This window comes from Poecile atricapillus, chromosome 21 (assembly GCF_030490865.1).
Source record: "Poecile atricapillus isolate bPoeAtr1 chromosome 21, bPoeAtr1.hap1, whole genome shotgun sequence".
Classification (NCBI taxonomy): Eukaryota; Metazoa; Chordata; class Aves; order Passeriformes; family Paridae; genus Poecile; species Poecile atricapillus.
In genome coordinates this window covers 8,219,528-8,245,587 of record NC_081269.1, presented here as the reverse complement: position 1 = coordinate 8,245,587, position 26,060 = coordinate 8,219,528, and the positions used below count along the sequence as shown (strand labels likewise).

The following is a 26,060-nucleotide window of genomic DNA, read 5'->3' as shown; positions in this document are numbered from 1 at the left end:
GCTTTACTACCATTAAAAAAAACCCTACAGATGACACTGCTCCCTCTCAGTAAAATACTGCTCAGTTGGGTTTTTTTTTTGTTTGTTTATTTATAAGTGAACTGAGAATTATACTCTTCCTTCCTTCCCATTTCATTCTTTTTTCAAGAGATACAATTTCAAAAGTTGGGAGAAAACTGCAACGCTGGTGCCAAAGTCCTCCTGTTGGTCTCTTCAGAAGCTGAGAATTGCTGGCACTAGCCCAGGAAAAGCAACAAAGAACAGGAGGAGTTTGGAGAGCAGCTAGACTTGCAAACCTCAGAGCACTGTAGAATAAACCCAACACAAAACAGAAAGATGATTGGCAGGGATGGGATGACTCTGCTGCTGGAAATGAAAGTGTTATGAATAATCAGGCACCTCTGACCCAGGAAAACATTGACTTCATTTGTGGCACAAAACTGACTGCAGATGGTATTTGGGGAGGGGAATTCAGCTATTCACTGTGCTTTCCCCTCACCAGAAAAATTCATTTCCTCCTGTACTGTTGAGCAATGAAATGCACCTGATTGGATCTGCTGAGACAGCTGCACATAGAAGATCTGGAATGAAAAATTAAAAGAGTCCATAGGGTTGATGCTAAAGGTAATCCTATTAAAACAGTGGGCTGAGGGGGAAATGCAAACATAACTCCTATTTTAATGGAGAATTAAAACAAATCCCTTAAAGGAACAAATTTATTTGGACATTTCTTTGAAATCCTAATGAGATTGTTGCTGAATTGGATGCTGGATGTCAGTGCATGAACAAGGATAATCCTCCCATTTGTTCCCATTACTGCTCACTTCTTCCTGCACTTCCACCTGGGGCTCTCAGCACTCCCTGCCCGCTGTGACACGTTTCCCATGGCCAGGATTCCAAGAGAGAAGGGAGAGCAGCAGCAAAGACCCATCCTTACTGCAGGCTGATGGCCCTGGGTGCTCCTTTCTACTGTGATCCACATTTTATTCCACTACTGAATAAATCCAGCTTCTGATGGATTTTTTAAAGAGGAGTTTAATGCTGACATAACAAAGGTGATAAATTGCTCAATGTTTGCAGGGCAAATCCTGAATATACCTGTAGAGAAGCACATGGAGCTGCTGAAATCCTGCCATGGCTGAAGCATTTAGGACCTTTGCAAGCTTTTGCATTCATATCAAAAAATCTCTTCTTGGATATGAGCTCTCTGGCACCACAGGAGTTTCCAAGAATTCAGTGGTGTAATGGCCATGGCTAACTTTTACAACCAGAAAAAGTTTCTCAATCTTTCAGAACACAAACTTTTATTTTAAAGACAATTACTATGCTCTTACTGAGTATCACAAAGTTTCTCTATAATTTCCCACAATGGTCACATTTCACAACCTAAGTTTAAGTCAGATGGCAGAACAGATTTTTTAAATATTAGGTAGACAGAGGGAAGAACAAACACCTGCAGTAGCTGAATTATGCTATTTACAGTGGCATTAGACATTCATAGTCATTATAGGAATATTGTGCTTTATGATCCTTTTGATTTACTGGGAGAATAATGCAAGATTTGCAACATTTTATGATGCACGTGGCAATATCTTCCTCAGGCTTTGGATTTAAGGTGCTACTGGGAACTAAGCCAGGACAAACAATGCAAGTTTGGCCACACTGGTCATGTCCTGTTTGGTACCTGGCATGATATTGTGACAACAGACACCACATCCCAAATCCCCTTCACTTTGGAGATAAGAGTTCAAATGGACAGTTATATTTAAGTGGTTTTACAGTACTACTGCTGGAGATAATTACTCAAGGCCTGAGTACACAGTGAAGAGCCTCCAAGTATATGGAAGAGGCATACCATCAAGATGTTACATATAAAATTATCACAACCCTCCAGTCTTGAATCTGGCATACTTTGATAGTTTTTGCTTCTCTTGGTCACTTTAGACAACTTAAAAAAATCTTTTTACTATCTACATTTTCTAAATTCTACAAGCAAATCTCATCCTGCTGAGAACTCGTAGGCCTCCCTAATCTCCAGGAGATGCTGTGCCTCAAAAGCTCCTGCTGTGTTGAGGTCAGCATCATGCTGGTGACAGCTCTGTAAAGCACCCTCTGGAGCTCCCCAGCCCCACAGAGGACAAGGCTCTGGTTACAGACGGGGGGAGGAGAGTTGCCATATGCCAATGCATGAGCAATTTTAGATTTGCAGTCAAAAGCATCCAAAAAAGTCAGTATGCAGGATTTTCTGCCATATGGAGGAATTGTGATTTGGCCTTTTCCCCAGCTGTATCTCATTAAGCAAAACGGAAAGAAAAAAGGGAGGACTTTCTTTTTCTTCTGTGCAAATCTCACCCCAGAGTCCATCTTCATTTGAGGGACAGTTCATTGCTGGTACCTGGAAAAGCAAGTCAGAACAGAAGGAGGCTGTATGAATCCAGGTGCTTGAGGACAGGGCTCTGTCTAATTCAAAAGTTTTTTTCCTAAGTCTTTTACACTTTGAACATGATTTCCTCCAGGGAAGAGGAAGAAGTGCTACAGTGAGTCAGGACTGGTTCTGTAGTGCTGAGAAAGATCAGAGTAGAAAAAGAACCTCATGTTCCATGAAGGGTGCATGCAGGGGTGCATTACAGTAAAGGATGTTATTTCCATGTACTGCAGCAATTTGCACTAACAGCAATTTTGTTTGTGAGCTCTGTGGTCTGTTTTGCTCAATGTGTGAGGTTTGTCTAATCTGAGACTTCACTGGGATTTTGCCCTGATCATTTTTATAGAAACTGATGTGGCATTACCATAAGGCAGACATGAACATGGTTTAATGTTAGAGACAATACCATGGCTGGTGTCCAAACAGGTCACCACAGCTGGGTTTAAAAGTTATAAAGACACATGGACACCTCAGAGCCTCTGTGCTTCTTTCCGATCTTCCTCGACGTAGAAAGATGTCAGGAGGAAAAAGCCTCCTCCAAAGACCCCAACAAAAGCACAGATGGCAAAGCTGTACTGCATGCTCCGGAAACTCCACTGCAACGATGGGATGTTCCTGGCCTGGATAGCGTTGGAGATCTGGGGAGGGAACAAAGCTGACATTAATCTGGAATAACACCTCCATCCTCTCCTGCTTTAAACAGCCTGTTTCCAGTGTGGGGCTTGAAAAGAGTAAAAGAGGCAGGCAGGGATGAGAGCCTGCTCCCAGAGTTTGTCAAACCCAGTACCAAGCACACCTGTACTCCACTGCTCTCCAGCTTCCAAATCGTTGAGGAATCTCGTTGTTTTATACCTTCAGTGCCTTCAGTGACGAGGGCAGGAAAGATATTTTATCATTTCCTAGCCCATCTCTAAATTGCCAGCTCAGGATGGGCAGTGACCTTTAGCATTTCTTGAACCCATTCAGTAATTTTCCACCTCCCTTATTGGCATCCAGTGGATAGAAATGGGATCAAGCAGCAATTCAGGCACAAGCAGCACTCATAAGGCAGGGAAAAGATGGAAATTAACCTAAGAGTGGGGTCTGCTTTTGAGTGAAAAGGCACTTGAGGTGTTGTGGAGTGACAGTGAGTAAGAGGAAGGAAGAAAATACCAGGCAGGTGCTTTTTGTACTGGTGGGAGAATGAGGTTGTAAAGGCTATAAATGATGAACTTCATTTTTGTAGACAGAAGGAAAATCTGATTTCCAGAAACTCAGTAAGATTCAACACTTAACCCAGGAACTTGAAATCTTTTCTTAGCATAAACAAAAAGATAAACTATGAAAGCAGTCATTTTTATTCCCACATTTGTTCTTGATGGTTAGAATATACTGTGTGACTTGAAATGCATAAATACAAGACTCTTCAACCTTTGCTGGGTTTCTATGATTATTTATGACAGTTTAGGAAGATAAGAGGAAGATCAACTCTAAATGGGTACCTCGGGACTACAGCAAGCATAACAGCCACGATACAAACCTAATGCATTTAATTTTAAAATGCTTAGTGAAAAAAAATCTCTGGAGTGCAGAGAGAATGAAAACAGGCTCTGAAAAAGAAAACTCCCTGATTCTTCAGCCAGATTTTAAGCTAAAAGTTTGGCTGAAGCAGGTTAGGAAACACTATCAGGATATGAAAGCAGAAGATTTGGTGTTTAACCAACAGCAGTCATGGGAAGTGTTGGTGTAGGGGTTCACAGAACATTCCAGAGGACCATGTGGGTGCTCAATATACAGGAACCCACTTGGACACACAGCAGTTTTATTGCTGGGTTTATTGACTCTGTTCTGTGTGATGTTACATGGTTACCTGAGATCAATCTCATCTGGATAAGCTTTTTTTTTGTCTTCACTCTTTTTGATGAGCTGCTCTTTAAGGTGATTTCTGCAGGTCCCACAGTGACTGGCAGGATGCAGCACAAGACCTCAGTTCTGCCCATGCCCCAAAGAGGGCAAAGGACACAAACACAAAGTGGGTAAGAGGCACAAACAGTTTAATCTTTCAGGTAGAAAGCTCAAATCAATAGATTGGTCAAAGGGAGAATGAAAAAGACATATTTCAGCTTTTTTTTTTAATATTTCAGCCCATTTTTGCATCCCATTTCAGCCATTTTCCACAGGGATGTTGGTGGTTGTGTTCCCACACACATCCAGTCAGGTAAGTGTGAGAGTAAGAGTTTCCTAACCCCAAAGAGCAAAGTGGTTTCTTCATTTGCCAAAAAAAGGAAGTCAGTAGGGTTAAACCCTCAGGGAGAGAGGCTCTCTTCTCTGCCAGACAGATTATACAGTTGAGACTGGGTTTCAGCCAGTTGAGGACAAGGGGAACCTCCTGTGTGGCTGGGCCAGCAGCAGCTGTGCAGGCATAGCTCCCTTGGGCATTGCTGGCCCTGTCTAACCCTGACACTGTTAACATGGGGTAAACTTCTTTAAATAAACTCTCATATAAACAAAACTTTAAATCGACAACAAAGACTCAGTCTCCCATGTCAAGTAAAGCAGAAAACTCAAAATGGGTGCTTTGCTGGCTACTGTGTCTTAAAATTAATGAAGGAAGGAGGTGAGACTGACAGATACAAAATTAATGAACTGCACAGAGAGTGCAGCATGAGGCTGATTTGTGCAGAAGCACCTAAGTTCAAGAAAATGTAGGAAGGGCAGAGAAGTTTGAGTATTTTCTGGTTTTGGACCAGGTAGTATCTATGATTCTGTGAGTGTCTTTCAGTTTCTAGAAGTTTTACCCTAAGAAAAGCTCAGTAAGGAGAGAATTCACTTACAACTCCGATGAGGTATGGGCTGCCTGCATCTCCCAGCAAATGGCTCACCAAAATCTGCAGGGCGATGGCTGTGGACTGTCGCCTCGGTGTCACCACGTACTGAAACAAAGCACAGCCCACAGCAGAGGGAACATCAACACACAGAACTTCAGGAATGCCCAGCTGCTTCTAGAATATCCCAGAGAAATCGACAGAGCAACCTTTATGTATTTCATATTCAAACACTGTTTACAACTTTGGAGACAGAAAAGTTATGCTGAGCAAAAACACAGCGTGTTTTGCTGAGGAAAAAAAAAAATCAAGAAAGGAAGACACAGGGGAAAGCCTAAACTGAGGGTGCACAGTCTACCCACATTTTTTTCATCTCAGAACCTGCCTGGATGATGAGCATGCACACTTTGTGAACAGGCTCTGTTCACAAACAGAAACAAAAAAACTACAGTAGAAAACTCTGAGCTTGGGAAGCAGACCTGGCTATGACAGACTGTACTAGACTGGAGACTGTCAGCTCTTGGCTCTCCGAGGTTTTTGTGTCATCTGTCCTAGACTCAAATTTCTTTTACAGATAATGACAGGCTGTGTTTGAGAAATGCAAATCAAATATTGTTATGCACTTAATATATCATGGGCATTGCGAGCATGGGAAAAGCTAAATGTACTTTGGTTCTCCCAGTGCCTTGCACCACTTCCTTATTACCTTTATTTAATAACCCATATCTACAATTACAAGAGACAGAGCAAAACTGTAACAAGAAAAATACAGGAGAAGGACAGGATGTTTCCTGTAGTTTCAGGGCTCATACAAACCCTGCCTGTGCTATTACTCAGGTTCTTCTGCACAGCAGAAACTGTGCTCAAGAGCTCAAGGTACTGTGGTATTCACTAGGAAAAGAAGAAACAAAAGGCACCTTCCCAAAGGGACTCTGAAGTAGCCATGGGGTCCTGCCTGGCCACAGTGAGCCCAGGACCCCACACCATGGCAGGAGTGGAGATGACATCCTGAGCTCTCCTCTGAGGAGATCCAACCCAGATGCCTGGACAGAGAAGAGGATGCTCCAAACAGATAGAGTTTGCAGATCCCTCGTGCTGCCTCTGGAGGTTTCTCTCTTCAGAGACCCCCCTGCAGACTCTGCCACAGAGCTGTCAGCTAGAAAAGCAGATGGAACACACAGGCTGGAGAACACTCCTGTACCTTCCAGGGCACTTCCAAACACAGGGACATGTTGGTAGCCTTCCCAAACCCCTCCAGTTCCAGCATCTCCTACACTATTAGCTGCCAAAGCCCTAAAAGACAGAGTTCCATAACCTCACAGATGGCAAACATGTTTCATAAGGAATACTCCAAGTACAGCTCCTGGTAAACCAGGAATGCAGCTACAGCACTTCTCCACCTGCACATTAGGACTGTAGTTGTACAGCAGATACCTTTGTGTTTACACTGAATAGGAGGCACAAAGGTGGCTACATGAAATGCCTCTTGATGCACCAGCCACAAAGGGAGGGAGTCCTTATCATTCAGTCAGCATCTTCCTTTGTCTTCAGCTCCACAGGTCACAGGAGAAATTAATTCCTAGCTACATTGTCTGGCTAGTAGTGCCATGTGGGAAGAAAGAAAAGTCATTTTCATGGTAAAATAAGAACATGCATTAGCAAATCCAGCTACATTATCAGAAATCCTACCAGATCACATAGGAAATGAGGCAGAAAGCTAAATTACTGCTGTTATCTATGGCACCCTTCAGTCAATATAACAGCAGTAATACACTGAACTCATGGGGCTTCAACTGCATGAAACACAACTCCCAAGTAAGATTGCCACTGAATGAGCAGACATCTACAAATTCAGTTCAATTCCATCATTTTTCTGATAAAACAATTAGTAGCATTTAGAATTCAAGAGATCCAACCCAAAGCACATTTGTGGTAATAACCTTTATGTCTGTTCCCAGGGGAACACAGCACCACAGAGCTCTGCTATGCCAAATCTTTCACCTCCCCACTTGATGTCAATTGATACAATATTGCTGGTAACCACAATATCATAAAAGAAATGGAAATTAGGAATGTTGGTCACCTGGGAGACAAGAACTTCCTTCTCTTCTACATTTACATGGATCTAGGATATGGCAGTGATGCTCCCCACAGATTTCCTGTGGACTGCAATGTGATGCAGCATTCCCTAAGAAAGCTGAGCCTGGAGTGATGGAACTGAACAAAAGCCCTGTTCCTCACAGGCTTTGCAGTTTGGACTGAGGAAGGAATTGAAAGAAAGAGCTGATAGTAACCATCTGCCTCATTCTCCTCACCGTGTATCACCATTACCTAACTCAGTGATGTCACCTTCCTCTTTAACAGAGGACAGAATTAAAATGCAGATGTAAGAGTTCAAAGAGAAGTAAATTGAAAAACTGAAAAAAAATTGGTGCCACAATTCATGTAAAAAGAATGGCAATGGTATTTGTACTTGCTTCTGGTGCAAAGAACCCAAATTATTTCAAAATAAATAGAAGATAAGTAAAAATGTCAGTCTGGACCAGTGATAGTTTTTCTGCACCTGTCCACTGCAGCAAGGCTTCAGCTCTTTTCTTATAGGAGAGTTGTTTCTTACCATTCTGTGAGAATCAAATAAGAATCAAAACCCCCTTGGCTGCTGGCTGAGATTTTAAGCAAGCAGCCAATTGACTAATGCTGACTGCATTATTTACTATTTTATTAAAATTCCAGAGTGCAGAAAACTGACATGTAGAGAGCAGCACCGTGAAAGAGAACATAATGCACAGTCAGTGTCAGCAGGACTTTGCTGAAGACCCATGAAATGTCAGTAGCTCCATTCCTTCATCCCAATTAGAATGTAAAAAAAGGTTCTTCAGCTATGAAATACAAAGATAAACAGACTCATATCAAGGCAAGGTCAGGCAGTGGAAGGAGAATTCAGTAGTGCTTCACAGCTGGTCCCTTTGGTCACTAGAGAGTGCTCAGCATTTGGCAATACACTTTCTCACCCTTTTACACAGACACTGTAATAGGGATACTTTTATCTCTGCTCAGCTTGTCCACTACTTGGGTTTAGTTAGCCAGTAGAGACACAAGCAAATTAGATATCTGAGCAACTCAGACCACAGTGCCAGTGACCTCAGGGGTAAACTTCCAGTTCCTGTGATAGCAAGGGACGGTGACCTGTGTCCCACTGGAGCCACAGGCAGCAAAGTTTTTTTCCTGTCCTTCCTGTGAACTGCTATTGTGCAGTGCTACATGTTGTGCTACACATGAATGCACTCACTGTGGTTCTTAAATGAAAGATTTATTGTGAGTGTGGAGTTTGCAGTAGAAATCTTCAAATAGATTTCAGCTCCCTTAGAATGAAACACTATTACATAAAATGGGAAACACTCATGTGACTCTTGCTTGGGAAGAAACAGTCAAAGATCTCTGTTCTGCTGTCCCTTAACTTTGTGCCTTCTCTCACTTCTCCTGATGGCTTTACACAATTTCTCCACTTTCAGTGCCATCTGCAGCACTATTGTACCTGTACCACGCTTGTCTGAACAGTCCCTGTCTCATAGGGAGCTTCCTGCTTGAAATATTTGGGTTACCATCACATCCACAGTTTTTCAGCACAGGGATCCCAAAGCAGAGAGTTTGGGTCCCTTGGGTGATCCAGTACTCTACTCCTCATAAAAAAGGGGAACGTCAATTTAAATATTTTGTCTTATGCCCACAGGTAGCAACAAAAGAATTGTCAATCATATAAATAACTTTGGTATTTAAAAACAGCTTTCTGCATTTTGACTATTAGATATGAGCATTTCTTTGCTTATTGCACTGATAAACCATATTCAACTTGTTCATATTATGGATTATATAAAAGAAAGGTTATTTAAACTACTTGATAAGACTATAATGATCTGTGTAGTTCAGCAATCATAGTATCTGCCCCAGGGTTTACACATCTATTAGTGACTGTGGAGCTACAACCCAAATGAAAGGTTGCCAAATTTTTATTTAGAGTAAAAACTCAAGTAAAATTACTAACTCTAAAAACCTTTGAAATGATAAAAAGAGGCTGCTCATCACAGTCTAGACAAACTGTGCTACAAGATGTGTGCTTTTCACATCACTCCTTTCTAAAGAAATTACTGATGACAGAATCCAAATGAAATCATGCATTGCTATTCCTTGGCTTGTAGTGTCAGTCCTGGAATTCCCAAGAGCCCCTTAAACATCACTGCTGGCCTGATGCTCTGGCACTGTAGCAGCACTTATGAATTGGGCTTGCAAGGGCTGGAATTCATCTGCACTGAGTTCTGAACTAAGGGAACTTGCTAATAGTTCATGGACTATCAATTTTGCCTCATTTGGATCATCCTTTCAAACCTCTGGAAAACAAACAGAAAACCTGATTATAGACACAAAATGACCTTGTTTCTGGTGCAGACCATTTTCTAGCAGATATCTGACACACAGAGCTGTAGAGAAGCCCAAAATACCTGGTACAGGCAGCACTAGAGAGTACCACGTGCATGAGTTCCATCCAAATCAGGACGTCTTCCTGGGATTATAATAACTTGGACTACTGCACCACTGCACCTTATTGCCACTGGCATACTTGCCTAGCAGTACATTGTTTCCAAGCAGGATAAGCTTGAGAGAGAATCCACCAATAAGGAGATTCTCTGTAGGAGCTGCTTCACCAGAAAGCCACCAGGCTTAGGAACAACATTACATTGACAAAACCCTTGAAATAAGGAAATAGTCTCATGAGCACTTACCAGCAGTATGTCTGTCACAACAGCCCAATTTACAGACAAAAACAGTTCTCCAAATGCAATAAAAATCTGCAAAACAGAAAAAAGCAATGACTATACTATACTATACTATATACTATACTATACTATACTATACTATACTATACTATACTATACTATACTATACTATACTATACTATACTATACTATACTAATGGGCTCGTTTAGAGAGAGAACTTCTAAAATGGAATGGACTCCAGGGAACAGCCAGTCTCAAAACCTTGCTGTCCTGTGGGAAATCCCTAATCCATCACAGATGGAGACCCAGCCATGAGGAAAAGGGGTATGGCACTGAACAGTTCTTACAGCTGTGGTCTCAGAAAATATTAACCCTTTCAGCCAGCTCTGGCCAACAGATTGAAGTGGCCTGCCTAGACTAAGTGAGACTTGAGGAAAGCATTAAAGTTACACCATTGAGGTGGAACAGTGCTAGAAAGCAGAATCTCTGAAGAAACACAGGCCACAAAGTCACATGGCACATTATTCTTATCAACTAATTAAACTGATGGCACGTTGTTACAACAGGTGCCAGCATTGTGTTTGGCAAGGTCTTGGTCAAGATATTGTCCCTGGTTGATGAAAACACAGTCTAGGAAAGGCACAGTGACAAATTCATGTTTTTGGAAGGGTGGCTTACATTCTCCAGAGGAGAACTAGATCTAGTATACCTAGAATATCTATAAATATCCTGTAGGTAACAGATATAGATAATAGACCTGGGTTATCCATACATCCTGTGGTTCTTGTTTGTTCTGTTCTGTTCATTTGTTTTCCTCTCCAAACCAGTTTGGGGAAAAAAGTTCCTTGAAGCACTGAGATAGTTAGTATAGACCATTATCCAGACATCTTTTCCTTCAAAATGCTTTAGATCAGATGTAAGGAAGAAATTCTTCCCTGTGAGGGTGCTGAGGCCCTGGCACAGGATGCCCAGAGAAGCTGGGGCTGCCCCATGCCTGGAAGTGTTCAAGGCCAGGTTGAACAGGGCTTAGAGTAACCTGGTCTAGTAGAAGGTGGCACTTCTAGTAGAAGAAGTGGAACTGGATGAGCTTTAACATCCCTTCCAATCCAAAATTCTGGTTCTGTGATTCTGTGATTCTCATAAAAGGTATATTTTGGTAGTTCCAAGCAAATATATTCATTCACTCATCTAATGCAGACTGGCAAATTAAACTGTTATTCTTTACTTTTAATGACAAAAATTCCCCTGAGGAACACACTAAGAGTGGAGCTTTCTGGGACTCTGAGAAGCAGAAAAAGACAATGGCTAATTCTTCTGGGCACTCAGATCCCCACTCTTGGATCCAAAAATAACCTTCAATTTCACATTTTGCTTTGTGTACACACACTCAGACAGGCAAATCCACTTGTGTTTTCTCTTGGTGTAAAGGTGTTTTTCCACAGGAATACACATTCCTGAGGAGTCAGAAGGAAAACCTCTTTGAACAAACATTATTCTTAGAAGCAAAAGACCTGGTAAAGTGCCCTTTTGCAGAGAACTGTTGATTACTGTAATTTACTTTACTTGGATCCTCTTATTTATGTTAATCATGGTGATTTTGGCTGTGGAGTCACAGGAAAAAAGCACTGGAGTCTTTCCCTAGCTGTTACCAGATTATAGCTGAAATAGGGTTTACATTTGGTTCCCTCTTACAGGGATTTTTTTTTTGTCATTCCTAGTAAGTTTCTGTTTTCCCCTTTACTGAGAATGGAATTTAAGTGATTTTTACTTCAGTTTGCATTGCCAAAAGCTTGACTTTGAAGATCAGCTAGTGATCTGCGGCTTTGAAGGTGAGGGCTAAATTATTCTTAGCAAGAACAGTGTATATTGTACAGTCCAAACTACACCAACCTTTAAGAATTCAGAGAGCAAAAATAAATAAGAATACTAAATTAGCCACAAAGCATTAAAAATTAACATAAGATTGAGAATTGCTTTAACTACATTTTTGCATAAGGGACATGTTTCAATGCAGCTAAATGCAGTTACTATTCTCCTGTTCAGTGTGGGCACTCTGCAGGACCTGAGGCACTGTTTTTGTGCTCTGACTGCCCTTTCTGCTCTACCAAGGACTGCCCAGTGTGGTTAGACCTCAGCTATGGGAGCATCAGAGCCCAGAGCTTACCTGGATGCCTTGTCACAAGTCACTGAAACCTCTTAATGGTTTAGAAGACCACAGAGAATTCTGCAAAAGCCACCCCTCACCTCCTCCTCCTTCCCATTCTCCCTAGGATGCCAAAAGACATTTTGCTAATTGTCACTTACAAAAGTGGAAAGGATGTTTGTCTGGGCCACCATCAGAGCTATGTAGAGGCACAGGGCAGAAATGAACATGCTTGTGGCACAGATCAGAGGATCAGCTTTGTTGTTTCTCTTCCTTAATCGTCTTGCAGCTTCTGCCCCAGCAATAATACCCAAAATTCCTGTCCCAATGGTGATGCCTCCAAATATTAGGCTGGTGACAAAGCAAAGGATTCAGCTGAGCATAGTAAGACTGTACTGTGGAAAAATAAATGGTGTTAGCTTGTACCTGTAGTTTCAGAAGGATCTTTAATGGGGAAGTTGAGTTTTATTCCATTTGATGTAACCCTCCCATTCCTTCTGAATGGATGCAATCCCAAGCCCCAGCTGAAGCTATGGCTGTGTGATGGTGGCTGTATCCCGTGGAGAAGATATTTTCCCATTTACAGAGCAGGTGTTATGCACCCAGGCTCAAGGAGGGCTCTGCTCAGTGTGATCTGGACATGGTGTGATTTAGAGGAGACACAGTCATCGTGGTTACCCTGTGAATCAATCTACCCAGTCATCCCTGAAACACAGATGGAGTAACCCTGTATCACAATCTGCTGCCTTGGAAGAGATCCTAGCACATGGAATGAAACACATCTAAATTACAACCCTCTGAGATGAATCACTTCTCTGACTATGGGAAACACCTACCACTTCCCAGAAGAGTTCACAGAATACTGAATAGGTAACTACTGCCAGGTCCATGTAGAATTTTCTGAATACAGAGTTTCCAATACCATTCAGCTTTGTGTGTCTCCGAATGCAAATGTGTTCTTCAGGAACCACAAGTTCATGTTTTAAAAGAACATGTCTGAATAGTTTAGAATATTCAACTTCCAAAGGGACTTCCATGTGTGCTTTCATCTCTGTCCCAGTGAGATTCCCCCAATGACAAAGCAAGTCTCTCACACAAGATCAGTGGTGCCACTGCATCGTAATTCTCTGAAGGCAAACAGGGACAGGACCAATGTATTCTGAGCACAAGCACTTCTGAATACTTTACATGGTAACTTCTGTACATTTTCCTCAGCTTTTTCTAACTGCAAAGTAACCAGCTGGGTTATGATCTGTTCCTTTAAACTACAGCACATTCACTTCTTAATTTCTTTCTGGCTGATTAGGAAGAACTCAATAATTCTACAAGAAAGAAAAAAGGTCTTACTATGCTAGATAACAAACTTCAAGCAAATTTGTACTCTCCCTGCAAGTTCTTCAGGATTCTGATCCATCACTGACTATAGCTTGACAGTGACATTATAGATTGTCACTAAGCAGAACAATCTCAGAGATTTCTTCAAGAGAGGCAAGTTCCAAGGTGACATTAGCTGATTGAAGCATTCATGGATTTGTGTTTAGAATATTCATGTACTGTAAACTGTAGTTGAAATAAACCTGCAGCTGGAATAAAAGAATGGCCAAAACTAAATCCAAGCACAGTTCAGTTGATACTAGGAAAGTACAGAAGCCTAGTACTGGGGAAAGGCTCCTATGAGATCTTTTAGGGCCTGAGAATGCTCTTATCTCTCAGATCTGTTCAAAAGTGTTTGCACAAAGGCCTGAACAAAAACTCCACATTGCATATTTATCTACCTTGAAAGGATTGAGACTTGAGTCAGTTGTGGTGCCATTTAAGTCTGTGTTTCCAAGGAATCTAAGTGATACAGTCCTGATCCTTAAACAAAATCTGAAACTGCTGAACAGCCAGAGGGGAAAACATCTTTAAAGTATCCCTGGGTAGGTTTGGCAATGTGCAGCTCACTTCCTCCAGCACCATCAGGTCTGACATAATAGTTTATATTCTGTTTCTTTACATCCCCTTGTAATGACAGTCCAAAACCAGCCTTCTGCTGCTTCTGGCATGAGCTTATGCCAAGGTTATATTTAAAACATCCTATAAGAAGCAGTACATGAGGTTAAACTATCAGATGCTCTGTTTCACTTCCCTGAAGACCATGTCTGCTCTAACAACACTGTTGTGGAATAATAATTCAGAAGTGGATTAGAAAACAAACTAGAGGCCAACACCTTCAGCTTAACAAAAAAGGTACTTAAACTGTTTCTATGAACAGATACAGCCAAACATCTTAAACTCTTCAATTTCCCTCACCTGCCTACCCTGAACCAGACTCCTGTGTTTCACTCCCTTCCCACTAATGTTCATTGATAAGTAATGTGCCACTGGTGGCATCCATGGAGTGTCTGAGATACCTGGGAGCAATTTAACATTCACACCCCATGGCCTTCACAAGAAGTGCTCAGTCACATCCTCCCTTCCCCCTCTGGAGCTGTGATTGAGCCCTGGGCAGTGTTTCCAGGTATCCTCCCACAGGCACAGCTCACCTGTTAGATGAACTGCACGATTCTTGGAGACATGGTGGGACAATGCCCTGGACAACCTGAGCTCTGTACAGAAACAGTGGCATCCACATTCCCAGGGCTCCAGTGACAAAGGCCATGGCAGTCAGACCCAGCGAGGAACAGACAAAACTACAGCTGAAAGACAAAAGAAAACAACTGAGAGATATTAGAAAGAATGGTGTTTGAGGAAAAAGGGAAAAATCTACCTGCAACACCCAGAATTTCAAGCAATAACAAAACAATTCATTCAGACATCTTGTAATCAAAATCCGCTCCCTTGAATATCTGAACTCTGATCAGGCTTTATTATGAAAGGCAACAATAAAACACTAATTAGAGCAAAGGGTATGACCTACTGATTTCATGTTGAATCCTGGTCTCTTGCAGTTTTCATGCCAACTTCTGCCAAAACAATTGCTGTGATTTTTTTGATAGCAGAAGTATAACAATAGAGAGTGAGCAAGAATTTAATGGCTTAGTAGCTAAAGGAAAGGGTTCTGTGTGCAAGTCTAAATGTCTCAGGTTTTTCTATAACCAATATAAATGAGAGTAACGTCTGAGTCTTTTGAACTGTGAAGTTTCAGTGGCTGAAGCACTCCTTAACTCTACCTGAGTAAGTAAAAATAGACTCAATCTCCACAGCAAGTTTCAGACATAAGGAGAAGCATTTTTGAAAACTGTCCAAACCTTGTGTCCTTCCTGCCCTATTCTAGGAGAAAATCAAATTTTTTTCCAGACTCTTTGTCATTAATAGTTCAGGAGAAAACCCCCTTTGAGGTCAAGAGGGATGTATGAAATCTTAAGACTGCTGCAAATGATCAGGTGACCACCAAATCAGAGGATTTGTTAAGAAATGAACCTAATTCTCCATTTTCTAAAGATAAAGTGCTCTTGGACTTGATTAAAAGTGGAACCACATAGTTTATTGTCAGTATGTCTTTACGCTTTGGAAATCAATTGCCCAAGGAAAAGAAAATGGGAATCAGTTGCTAAAGGAAAAGAAAATGAAAAAACATTTTTACACTGGAACATCTCTGTAGGAAAGCAACTTTGGAGATAGTCTCGTTGAAATGTCAGAAAGGCTCATTTTTGACTCAGGAAGTTTTTTATTATTCACTTCAGGATATAGTGCCTACAAACTGTGAGCCTACAAAACCGATGTCTAGCATACCTGCTGTTGAGGATGTAAAGAGGAAGCAGATTTAGCGGGCAGTTAGAAAACGTCTGGAAGAAGGCTCCAAAGACAAACAAGGTCCCAGGAAAGCAAGTGTTTAAAGGAAAAGGATGGGGGAAGCAGGCTGCGGGCAGCGGCAGCGCGGAGCCGGCTCTGGCGCAGCTGCACAGCGGCACCTGCTGTTCCCAAAGCCGCTGCAGCGAGGAACCCGCTCCAGTCCGCACTTCACTCCGTCCTGCAGGGCAGCTGCAGCTTTCATTTTTGTGTGCTTAAAAAGAAGATGTTATCTGCCAGCCACAGCTCAGCCCATCAAAACATATGGATAATTACTTTATAAACCATATTGGGGTCCCACAAACTCTGACCTCGTGCACAGCAGGCTCCCAAATACCACAGAGTGCCTGAGACATGCTAATCCAACCTTCCTCAGGCACTAAGAATTATAAACAAATTTACACCAGAAAATAATGCTATTTTAGTAATTTAGCTTCCATAGGGAAGGGAAAATTCAGTAGAAAGTAGAGCTATGGATTTTAATAGGAGCAAACTGCCATCATAACTTTGCCCTCTTCCTCCTCCTTCACAAAATGGGAGAATAGAAGAATCAAATATCTCTTTTGTAGCATTCCTGTAAAAAAGTAGAAGAAAGATTTTTATTCATGGTGTTTCCATACTCTTGCATACAGCATGTGGCTCAAAGGAGCTAGGCAGGATTCAATGGACATATTTCTTCTAATGGAATGGTGACTCCTCTACAGAGAGAACCTTTGTAGCTCAAACCACTTACTTCTTGACAAGTGATCCCACATCCTGACACCAAGTGGTCTTGGCAGTTCTGTGTACATCTGGCTTCTCATCTGCTCTGCATATCGTGCCAGAGATGCTCCTTGCTCTGTGTGCTGCTGCCTTTCTCTGGATCCTGTGAGGGACCAGTAAAATCAGGAGAAGCAGTGCCAGTCCTCCCATGCAAGGAGTTACCTGGAGACACAAGGTTGGTTAGATCAAAGATACCTGTTTTCTTACAGTGAAGCAATTCCAGTTGCATTAGAACCACTATCAGAAAATTGCAGATATATTCAGAAATAGATGTATGCTGGTTTTGGCCAGATTTGTAAAGAAAAAGAGTGACTTTGGTGACTTTGAAGGACATACATGATCACTCTTCCCTCTGATTTTAAAGAAAAACTTGTGAAGAAAGAAAACTGTGCTGTAGTATTCTAGCCACAAACACAAGAATCACTGATGCAGTCACCAGTGTTACCTGAATAATATCAGTGTTACTCCAGTAAATATTCTGCCCCACTCACCTGCATTTGCTAGCTGATTTTGTATGCAAGGCATGAGGCTCTAACAAAGTACTTCCAAAGCACTGGGTGTCTCAGTAAGAGACATCATGATGACATGACCCAAACAGAACAGAAGAGGTTATTTTCTTGAAACCCTCAAATAACAGTTGTTCCCAACAGCATTCCAGAAAACTGGTGCTACCAGTATAATCACCATTTAACCTTCAAATTCCTCAGTTTGAGGAGGTCTTGGTGCAGTGAAAACCATTCCAAATGTGCCCTCAGGTAAGAGGAACATCAGCACCTGCCCTGGCTGCTGTACAATTTCACCTACACCTATCAGAGCTAGGCAGAAATGTGCCACTTGTCCTGCAGGAAAACTTCTCCTAAACATCACATTCCTGACCTGTCAGAGGGTAGGAAGTCCTTCCACTGCTCACCTTCAACACAATGAACATAAAGAATCCAAACCCCAGTGATGATTTTGATGTTAGGGTGAATGAAAGTGAGACTCACCCTGAATGCCCAGTGCCAGTCACCTGTGCTTTCTGCCATGCCAGCTGCCAGCATATAACCACAACCACTGTGAACAACAGAAAGGAATGATCAGTAAGCACCAGTGAATTTTGGGTGGCTGAAATGACATGTCTGGCCAGCTAAGGAGAACACACAGAAGTGTTCTGTCTCAGTTTTTTTCTCTTATTTCTTAGAGAAATAACCCTCATGGTCTGTGCTAGCTTGCTTGCCAACCAGTACTAAAAAGAGAGTCTAACTTCCTCAGAGCAGACTTGAGATGATGACAGTAATGTCCCAGATTCCCCTTGGAATACATATTCTGTAGAATGACACTGCAAACTCAGATCAAAGAGCCCATAAAACATTTTATTACCTACTCCCTTCTGTGCTAGCCACAGGAATTATGCCCTGCAGGAATTTCTTTAGTTTTAATCTGCCTTCTGGGCCCAGTCTAGGCTGCCTGCTCTGATACAGAGTATGCCTCTAAACCATTTGAAAAGCTCTTCTCCACCTTTTCTTCAGACACAATGTCAATTTAACTAAGAGAGGAGAGGGGAGTGCAGTTCTTCCTTGGGAGATATTTAATGGAGGCTTCTTGAAAAATCTGTCAAATAAACTAATATCTAAAAGCTTTTGTCTTCCAAAACACAGAAATAAATTACATACTCTTATGCGCATGTTTTTTTTAGCATTCAATATTTTATTCAAAGCCAGAGTTTCCAGAGTCTAGATTCTCCTTAAAAATGTTAGGGGGAAAAAGTAAATTTTTTTTAAGGTAAGTAGCGAAATACACCTAATCAGCTCTATTCAAACTTGTGAGGAAGTGACAAATCCCTTTGCAAGAGCCAATGTAGAAATACATCAAAATAAATCTGATTAGGGCTCAGGGTATATTGAATTGCAGGTGTGGTCAGAAATTTCAAAAGGCCACTGTAAGAAAACCAACCTTCCCACTGGAATGAAGATGTAGAAGATAGATAACACCGTGGTCCTTTTTCCTTCCTCAAACAGGTCTGCAATGATGGTGGGTGCTATAGTGGAGTAACTGGCAGAGCCAATGCCAACCAGTCCTCGCGAAAGAACAAATATCTTGTAATGCTGCAGGGAAAAGACATAGTCAAAAGAAATCCATGCAAGAAAGAAAGCTTGCTGTTAAAGAGGGGAATTTTAGTGGATGAAATCTACCAGATGAAATCAGAATTGAACTGCCTTTTGCCTTTGTCTGTATTTCCTCCACTCACACCTGCTCCCCTCACATCTCACTGCTCAGCTTTTTCTGCACAGCAGTGACTTCTCAGAGGGAATTTCAAGACAGGGTGGATAGAGCATATGTAAACCAACAAACCAAAAATAAAATCCCATCAATTGCAACAATAATATGTGGGTTCTCTATTGCCTAGGCTGGACTCCAGTGTCCTATAAGGCATTCCTGCAAGGAGTATATTTAGTCCAGGATTAAGGCTTGGGAAATGAGTGTGTCACTGATGCTTTCCCAAATGTGAGTAGAGAAGGACTCTATAAAGTCCTGCAAGTTGTATGCAGATTATTTTCATAGCACCCTCCAAAAAAGCAACATACCGACTCAGTGATGAATGAGCTCCCTAAGGTCACACCAGACCAGAAGAAAATACCAGCTCCAAGGATGATTTTCCTGTTGTAGCGATCTCCAAGGTACCCAAAGATGGGGGCAGCCAGCATGTAACACAAAGTGAAGACTGAAAATCCAACAATGAATAAAGACAATATTAGTCCAATTATTTTTGTCATATGTAATGCTCACCCCTCAGATAAACTCAGGTTATTTTTAGGGCAGGGATTAAAGGCAGGCTGAGTTTGTAGGACTAGGAGGGGAATTGATATTTGGAAAAAGACAAATGCAGACTCAAAATATCTATACAACAATAAAATGTGTGTGAATTACTCAACTTCTGTATTTCTTGAGAAATCATTTGTCTTCTGTGATTCACATACCGTGGGATTTTTGAAAGACCTGACTGGAGTCTGAATTTCAGTTTTGCATTGTAGTCAGCCTGCTCACAAGTGGAAGTGAGCAATACCACAGACAAGGAGGAACTAGAAGAGGTAAGTAACTGGACTGTGTTTTAGGAGCACAGAGGGGTAAGGCAAAGCCAACTGTCTGAAATGAGGACGTTTTCTTACCTGTTTGCAGCAGACCTGTCTTCCCATCGCTAAGCCCAAAGTATTTCTGTATATCCAACAGGATCCCTGCAACAGAGGCAGACATTCAACAGCAGCAAAGTATCCTGCTCAGCCCTGCTGACTGCCAACTCAAAAACAGGGCATGCAAGAACTGCACTACATTCAGTTTTTAGTTTAGGTGTAAGCCATTACCACAAGATGTACAGAAAATTAAAAATTCTTATCACTATAGATAAAATTAATGATCTTCCACTATAAGGGTTTTATGAGAGTCAGTTTACACATCTGTTCTGCTTCTTTTGCACCATTAGCACCTAAGTACATGAACAATTTGCAGTTCAAAGTTTAATGGACACAATGTAGAACAAAACAGTGGATGTTAAGACAAAAAGGTCATTTTTTTCTCTATACCATGCCAGAGCTGCAGATCTTCCTCTCATTCCTCATCATCATTGTATTTACAATTTACACTGAAAACCAATTAAAAATGGAAGATACTGCTTTGAAAAAACATACCTGTACTCCAGAAAGTATATCAATTAAAAAAGACATTTACTTCTCATGCCACTTCAGTTTTGCCAAAATAGATAAAGTCATAGCATTGTTAACAGGGTGAAACCACCACCATGTAAGAGAACAAGTTCTGTGTAATTTCCCTGCTGTGCTCACAGGAGCTCATCTGGAGCAGAAGGGAGTGGGTGAGGTCAGCAAGAGGCAGCTCTTCTCCCACAGTTTTACATGTTATGCTATGAACTACACTGCTCCAGCCACTTAAAAGCAATGTGGAAACAGCTGATTTAAAGGTAAATCCATGTTCTCCCACAGTCCCCATGGCTGCAGCATCAGTCCACTCACTATTTACTGATGTGACTTCAAGTCACTGTAGATCAAGGTCCAGCCTAACAGCAGCTCCAGAGGTTTACAGTTGTTTTTCAATGATTCTTGAACATATTTTATATTTTGGCGTTTCCTAATGGTTTCAAAAGTTTAAACAAATTAATTCAAACATTTTGCATCATTAAAACAGGACAATCAATTGTATCCTTCCTTTCTGGCAGCCAGTGATCAATGCTCAGAAATACTGTGTCACAGGAATTCAGGTTTGGTCTCACAGAGTATTTAGAACAAATCACAGCTAACAAGACTTGAACAGAACCACAACTTCATCTCAAACTAATATTCACATTGAGCACCATTAAAATGTCATCCCCTCCACCTAACTAAAATAACTAACCCTGCTATTTCCTGGCAAATTACAAAGCATTGATTTGAACAGCTTGGTGGACAGAAAAAAGGGGAAAGGTCTGCATGGACACTAGTTTCAACAAACTGAAATCAGCAGGCAATTAAGGGGAAGAACTTGTTTTCTGTGATGCAAAGACTGTCAAAGCCTGTGAACAAAACTATCCGGAAACCACAACTTTGTAACTGCTGCCAGTTTACTTCTAAGGAGATACTCACACCTCCCCTTCCTCCCTTTCCTGTTAGCTGGTATCTGACAACATGGTCACACACTTGGACAGCCAAACTCAAATGCACTGTTGCAGGAATTTTGCAGTGGCACTGAATTCTAGCAGGTGAACAGTGTATTGCTGTGGTATAAACAGCAGCTTACAGATTTCCCCATGGCCCAGGGGTCATAGAACTAAGTAAAAGTGCTTTAGTCATATGGTATAATTAAAGGAGATGTTTCGAAGGCCTGGACACTATTCCTGCCTCTGCTCTTGAATTCCTGTCCCTGAAGGTACCTCACTCATAAGAGCATGTTGGGAAAATTTTAAGCTCTTAGCAGGTTCAGGAGTCCCTGAACAGTTCAAAGCCTGGAAAGAGCCAAATGGCTTCTTGATCTTAACCCTCCCAAGAGGATCCCTTCTAGCATCCAAGCTCTTCGGTGAAGATATTTTCATCCTCTTCTGTCCCCTGCCCTTCTCCAAGAAAAGTTACTTGACAACAGAAGGCATACACAGAATTTTTTCACTGACAGCCTTGCAGAGTCATTCAGCATGCACTCCTACTGCACTCCTACTTGCTTCCTTCCCTCTTGTGTTGTTAAAAGGTACTCAAAAAACCAAGCTCAAACTCCTAAACCCACTACAGTCTCCATTTTTAAAGATACTGACTGAATGTCCTAAATTTCTGAATGGTCTAAGTAGCAAAATAATCACTTTGTGTACTGTAACTATCTGTATTAATTCCAAATTTAATAATACATCCTTTCATTTTTTTCAAGGTTTTAAAACATTTCTGTTTCTCAGGCCTCATATTTTACTCAGAAGTAAAATACAGCAAGCTCACATGTGCTTCCCCTGCTTTCTAAATCAGATCCCTGGAAGCATGGTAGATGCTTAGGAGTAATACTAAATAGAAGAATTTACACAGACCACAATTTGTATGGGAGAAAAACCCCATAGTTTTCCTCCAGTTTACTCTAAGCTACTCTTGGTTGTTTTCAGCTAGGGAAAAAAATCATTAAAAATCATATTTTGGAGGAAGGACATTATTTATTAGATAACAAGTCATAACTTGGGTAGGGGAAGGCTTAAGGAAGTGAATCTCTGTTCTTTTTCCACAATCATGTTCCACTCTTCATTGCAGAAATCACACTACTGCTGGCAGCTCACAAGGAAGTTCAGCCTCCCCAAAGCAAATTAACATGGATAACTAAGTTATCACAAAGATGACATAGGTTTTGAACTTGTAATGGAGGTTATAGCATCAGTATCCTTCAGATAAAGGAATACCATATAGAATCTACCAGATACTAGCAAAGAAAACCTTGTAAACTGCCGTGTACAGTAAAGAGAAGCTCCCGAGTCAAATCTCTGTAGAATCCAGCCACAAAAATGGACCAGTTGCTCTGTATGGTAAAGTCTGTTTATGAGAGACCTAGATTTTAAAGTATTATTTTATTTTTATAAGCATTCTAGTAACTGTTAATATCTAATAAATCACTCCTAAGTCTTTCCAGATTTATAATTGGAAATTTCATTAAGAATATGATCAACAGGCTAAAGCAGATAAATGAGAAAAAGTAAAAAGACCTAAAGCATATCCTTACTTTAGAAACATTTGTAGAGTTTAGCAACATTTGTAGAACTGTTAAGAACTTAAATTTCTTTTTCTTTAGAAGAGTAAAATGGGTTCTCACCTGGCACAATGAACCAATCAATGAAATTTATTAAATTCCCAAAGCACAGCACGGCAACTACCAGGCAATCCCTCTTTGCTGGATTGTTCTTTGACACAGACACTGATGGAGATTGTGTTCCATCTGCTGCAGCAGTTCCATAGTTCTGTCCCTCAAGTAGTGCCTGGAGCAGCGAGTCTGTGTCCTCATCTTCACAGGGGGGTTGCATGTTTGCAGTGCAGACACTCAGCAGGGATGATGGAGCATTTTCTCACACACAATTGATGTGTTGGGCCTATGAGGAACTTCAATCACTATGGTCATTTCCGGCACCGAAGCACAGCCACGAAGAACTGAAATTAAATGTTCCTTGCAGTCAGAAGAATTTACCAAAAAAAAAAAAGCTGCAGTGCTGTGTTTTGCAAAAGTGCTGAAGACCATGGCCTTGAAGACAAGGAAAAGTAAATGTAAATGAAAGCAAAGTAATCCATTGTGCACCCAAGAACTAAAACAACTCTGCAGTGATCTCACAGCAACTACAAATGCAAAAATAACAATATTCTTTGTTGTCAGTGAGTTACCAGAGCTAGAAAGTTTTTCTACAGAAGAAAGTGAAAGAAAGAGAGAGAGAAAGCAAGAAAGAAAGAGTGAGCACCAACAGCCTTTAAAACAGGGCTGTGGCTTCCCCTTTCTGCCTCAAAAATCAGGTCCAAAGGGGGAGGAGGAGAGGGCACAGGAAGGCATTCTTGTTCTTTTGGTGCATACAGACACCTTTATCTGCCTTCTTTCTCTGTCCACTCACATTTTAAAAAGTATTCAGTCACATGTATTTTGAGCTAGTTTGTGGATTACCAATTTCAGAAGCTAATTTATTTTTTGCATCCTGTTAAGAAAATTTAAAGTGAAAATTACCAGGAAACTCTATGAGTTTAAGAGTGAGGCAGTTAATTTGAATAAAGAGTGCTTATGGCTTATGACTCATGTATGAAGACACAGGTCTGTGGTTGGGCTTTTTTTAAGAACTGGGTATTTCACACTTTAGACTGAAAAACAAAATAGCACCTACTATTCTTGGCCCTCTTGCAAATGCAGACTCCTTTTCTTCCACGTGTTCAACACTAGTATTTAATTCTATCTTCTCTTTATCTCCCTTTTTCTCTGCTGTAGACCACAGAATGCTCTCTGAGCAATGTTACTTTATCTGTACCATCCCAGTGCTTAACTAAACCAGCGAAGTCAAGAGTTCCTTGGAAGTTCTTGGAAGCAATAAAGAATCAACACAATTTTGTAGAAATTAAGATTTTTATCTCCAACCCCAGCCGTGGACAAAGGAAATCCCGAAATGCCGATTTACGTTCCCAATTCAAGCTCCCCGGACGAGTCGGAGCCTCGCTGCGCCGCTGGGTGGTGCCCCAAGCCCGCTCCCTCCTGGCCTCCGCATCCTTTCCCGGGAATATTTTCCATCTTTCCTTCCCAGCCACAGCCCAGACCTTGTAAGGGAGGCCTCACGGGCAGCTCAACAGGGTTTAACTCTCACTTTGGGTAGTTTAAATGTGTCTTGATCCAAGCGTCCTCGGAGTATCCAGGGCACATCCCATACTGCTCTCAATTGCCATTCACTGCTCGACCTGATGTTTTGAGATGGCCAAAAGCAGGTTTTTAACTATGACTGCTGTGGCAAGAACACGACTCTGCTTTCATAGAGCAGAATTCCCAAATTCCAAATTTTCCAAAGATAGAATCAGATTAAACAAAATGTTCCCCACAAACACAAAACCATCAATTCTAAACACTTCTTTTTGCCCTTCATTAAAGTTTCCAGATACCACTTCATGCTTTTTGTTGCTGTATTACCTGGCCACTGGTGCCATCACCTCTGTCTAAACATCCCCCTTCTCCCTCCCCCCAAGGTCAAAAGCCACCTCATTCCATCACTCTGGCTTTCACTGCTGGGTACAAATGGTTTTTTCAAAGGGCTCCTGTGACTTTGCCTTCTGTCACCTCCATCACTCCTTGATAGCCTCTCTGCCTTAACAGCGTGCTTGTCCTGTTCTCCAAGCACAACTTTCATGTTTGTCCAGACCACACTGCACTAAAAACTTCCACCAAAATTTTGTGACAACCCATTTTTGCATTGTGGGTATATAGAATGTCACTATACAATACAAGTCAACTTTTGCTAAGCAAGATCACAGCTCACTTCTTTATAGCAAATTAAATTTATTCCTTATTTGTTCTGTCAGTCAGGTAGTTCCTTTCCTGGAACAAAGTGTAGTGTTTGCCTCCACAGCTTACCCTGTCAGTGCCAGGTGCCCATGTGATATAAAAAGCAGCTTTTTATCCCTGTCACACTCCTTCAGAAGCTCTGTTCTCTTGGTGGTTCATTTCAGCACGAGATCTCATAGCTGTGCCATGCAGTTAAACCCTCTCAGGAGAGCAGCAAGTCAGAACCTCTTTATTCTCATGTTTGGCACTAGCCCAGCCACAGAGCAACGTGTTTCCTTACACCATTTGGAATCTGGCTGTGGTACCAAAAATTGTTTTGATGGCTGAACCCGGCAGAGGCAACTGAGACTCCCCAGCTGAACAGAGATGTTTGGTGAGAGTTAAACTGGCTGGCTGATCCTTGGCAGGCCAACAATTGTGCTATCCCTGAATCCTGGTAGGACTGCTTCCACACCACCAGTGTGAGAGTGCCCAGCTTTCCCTGAAAGGATTTCCAAGTGTTTACTACAAAATGCCTCTGAATGTATTTATTTATCCAAATATCCTCTAATGGTGGATACTGCCACATCCGTGAACAGCTTTGGAGGTTTGCCAGAGCTTTTCCAGAAAGATACATCAGAAGGGGCATTAATTGTGAACTAAGATGTCAGAAAGATATAAATTGAAAATATTTTATTGTTATCCTGATTAACTCCAAAGCATTTCCATACATGTAAAAAAAAGATTATTAAGCTGCTGAATAGCAAACAGCAACAAAAGCTGTGAAAAACTAAATATGAAAATAATATTCATTGTTGATGAGGTCTAACAAAACTGATTTTAGGAAGAGAGAAATAAGCTGCTTTTGGTATCTCTCTCATGCATTACATAAAGTAACCAAAAG

The 26,060-nt window shown here is 41.4% G+C and overlaps 1 protein-coding gene across 2 annotated transcripts; it reads right to left on the bottom strand.

Moving 5' to 3' along the window:
- Window positions 1-975: 975 nt before the first annotated feature.
- Window positions 976-23,271, bottom strand: LOC131586988 (protein spinster homolog 3-like). 2 transcript variants are annotated; one of them, XM_058854386.1, is made up of 12 exons: window positions 22,973-23,265; window positions 19,825-19,890; window positions 19,243-19,379; window positions 18,611-18,762; window positions 17,665-17,731; window positions 16,650-16,840; window positions 14,671-14,823; window positions 12,307-12,496; window positions 10,008-10,073; window positions 5,239-5,337; window positions 2,895-3,063; window positions 976-2,395 (listed from the first exon to the last, which is right to left on the bottom strand). In XM_058854386.1, exons 1-11 carry the CDS (start codon window positions 23,178-23,180, stop codon window positions 2,896-2,898), a joined length of 1,497 nt encoding a protein of 498 aa, XP_058710369.1. In that variant the 5' UTR covers window positions 23,181-23,265; the 3' UTR covers window positions 976-2,395; window position 2,895. The 2 variants fall into 2 exon arrangements, with proteins under 2 accessions (XP_058710369.1, XP_058710368.1); XM_058854385.1 differs by lacking the exon at window positions 976-2,395 and having other exon boundaries at window positions 2,428-3,063; window positions 22,973-23,271.
- Window positions 23,272-26,060: the final 2,789 nt, after the last annotated feature.

Coding starts and splice junctions, on each gene's coding strand:
- LOC131586988 (XM_058854385.1), bottom strand. CDS start 23,180: ATGCAACCCCCCTGTGAAGATGAGGACACAGACTCGCTGCTCCAGGCA. Junction 17,732..18,610: donor ATCTTCATTCCAGTGGGAAG/GTTGGTTTTCTT, acceptor TGTTGTTCACAG/TGGTTGTGGTTATATGCTGG. Junction 3,064..5,238: donor GCCCATACCTCATCGGAGTT/GTAAGTGAATTC, acceptor TTCCCTCCCCAG/ATCTCCAACGCTATCCAGGC.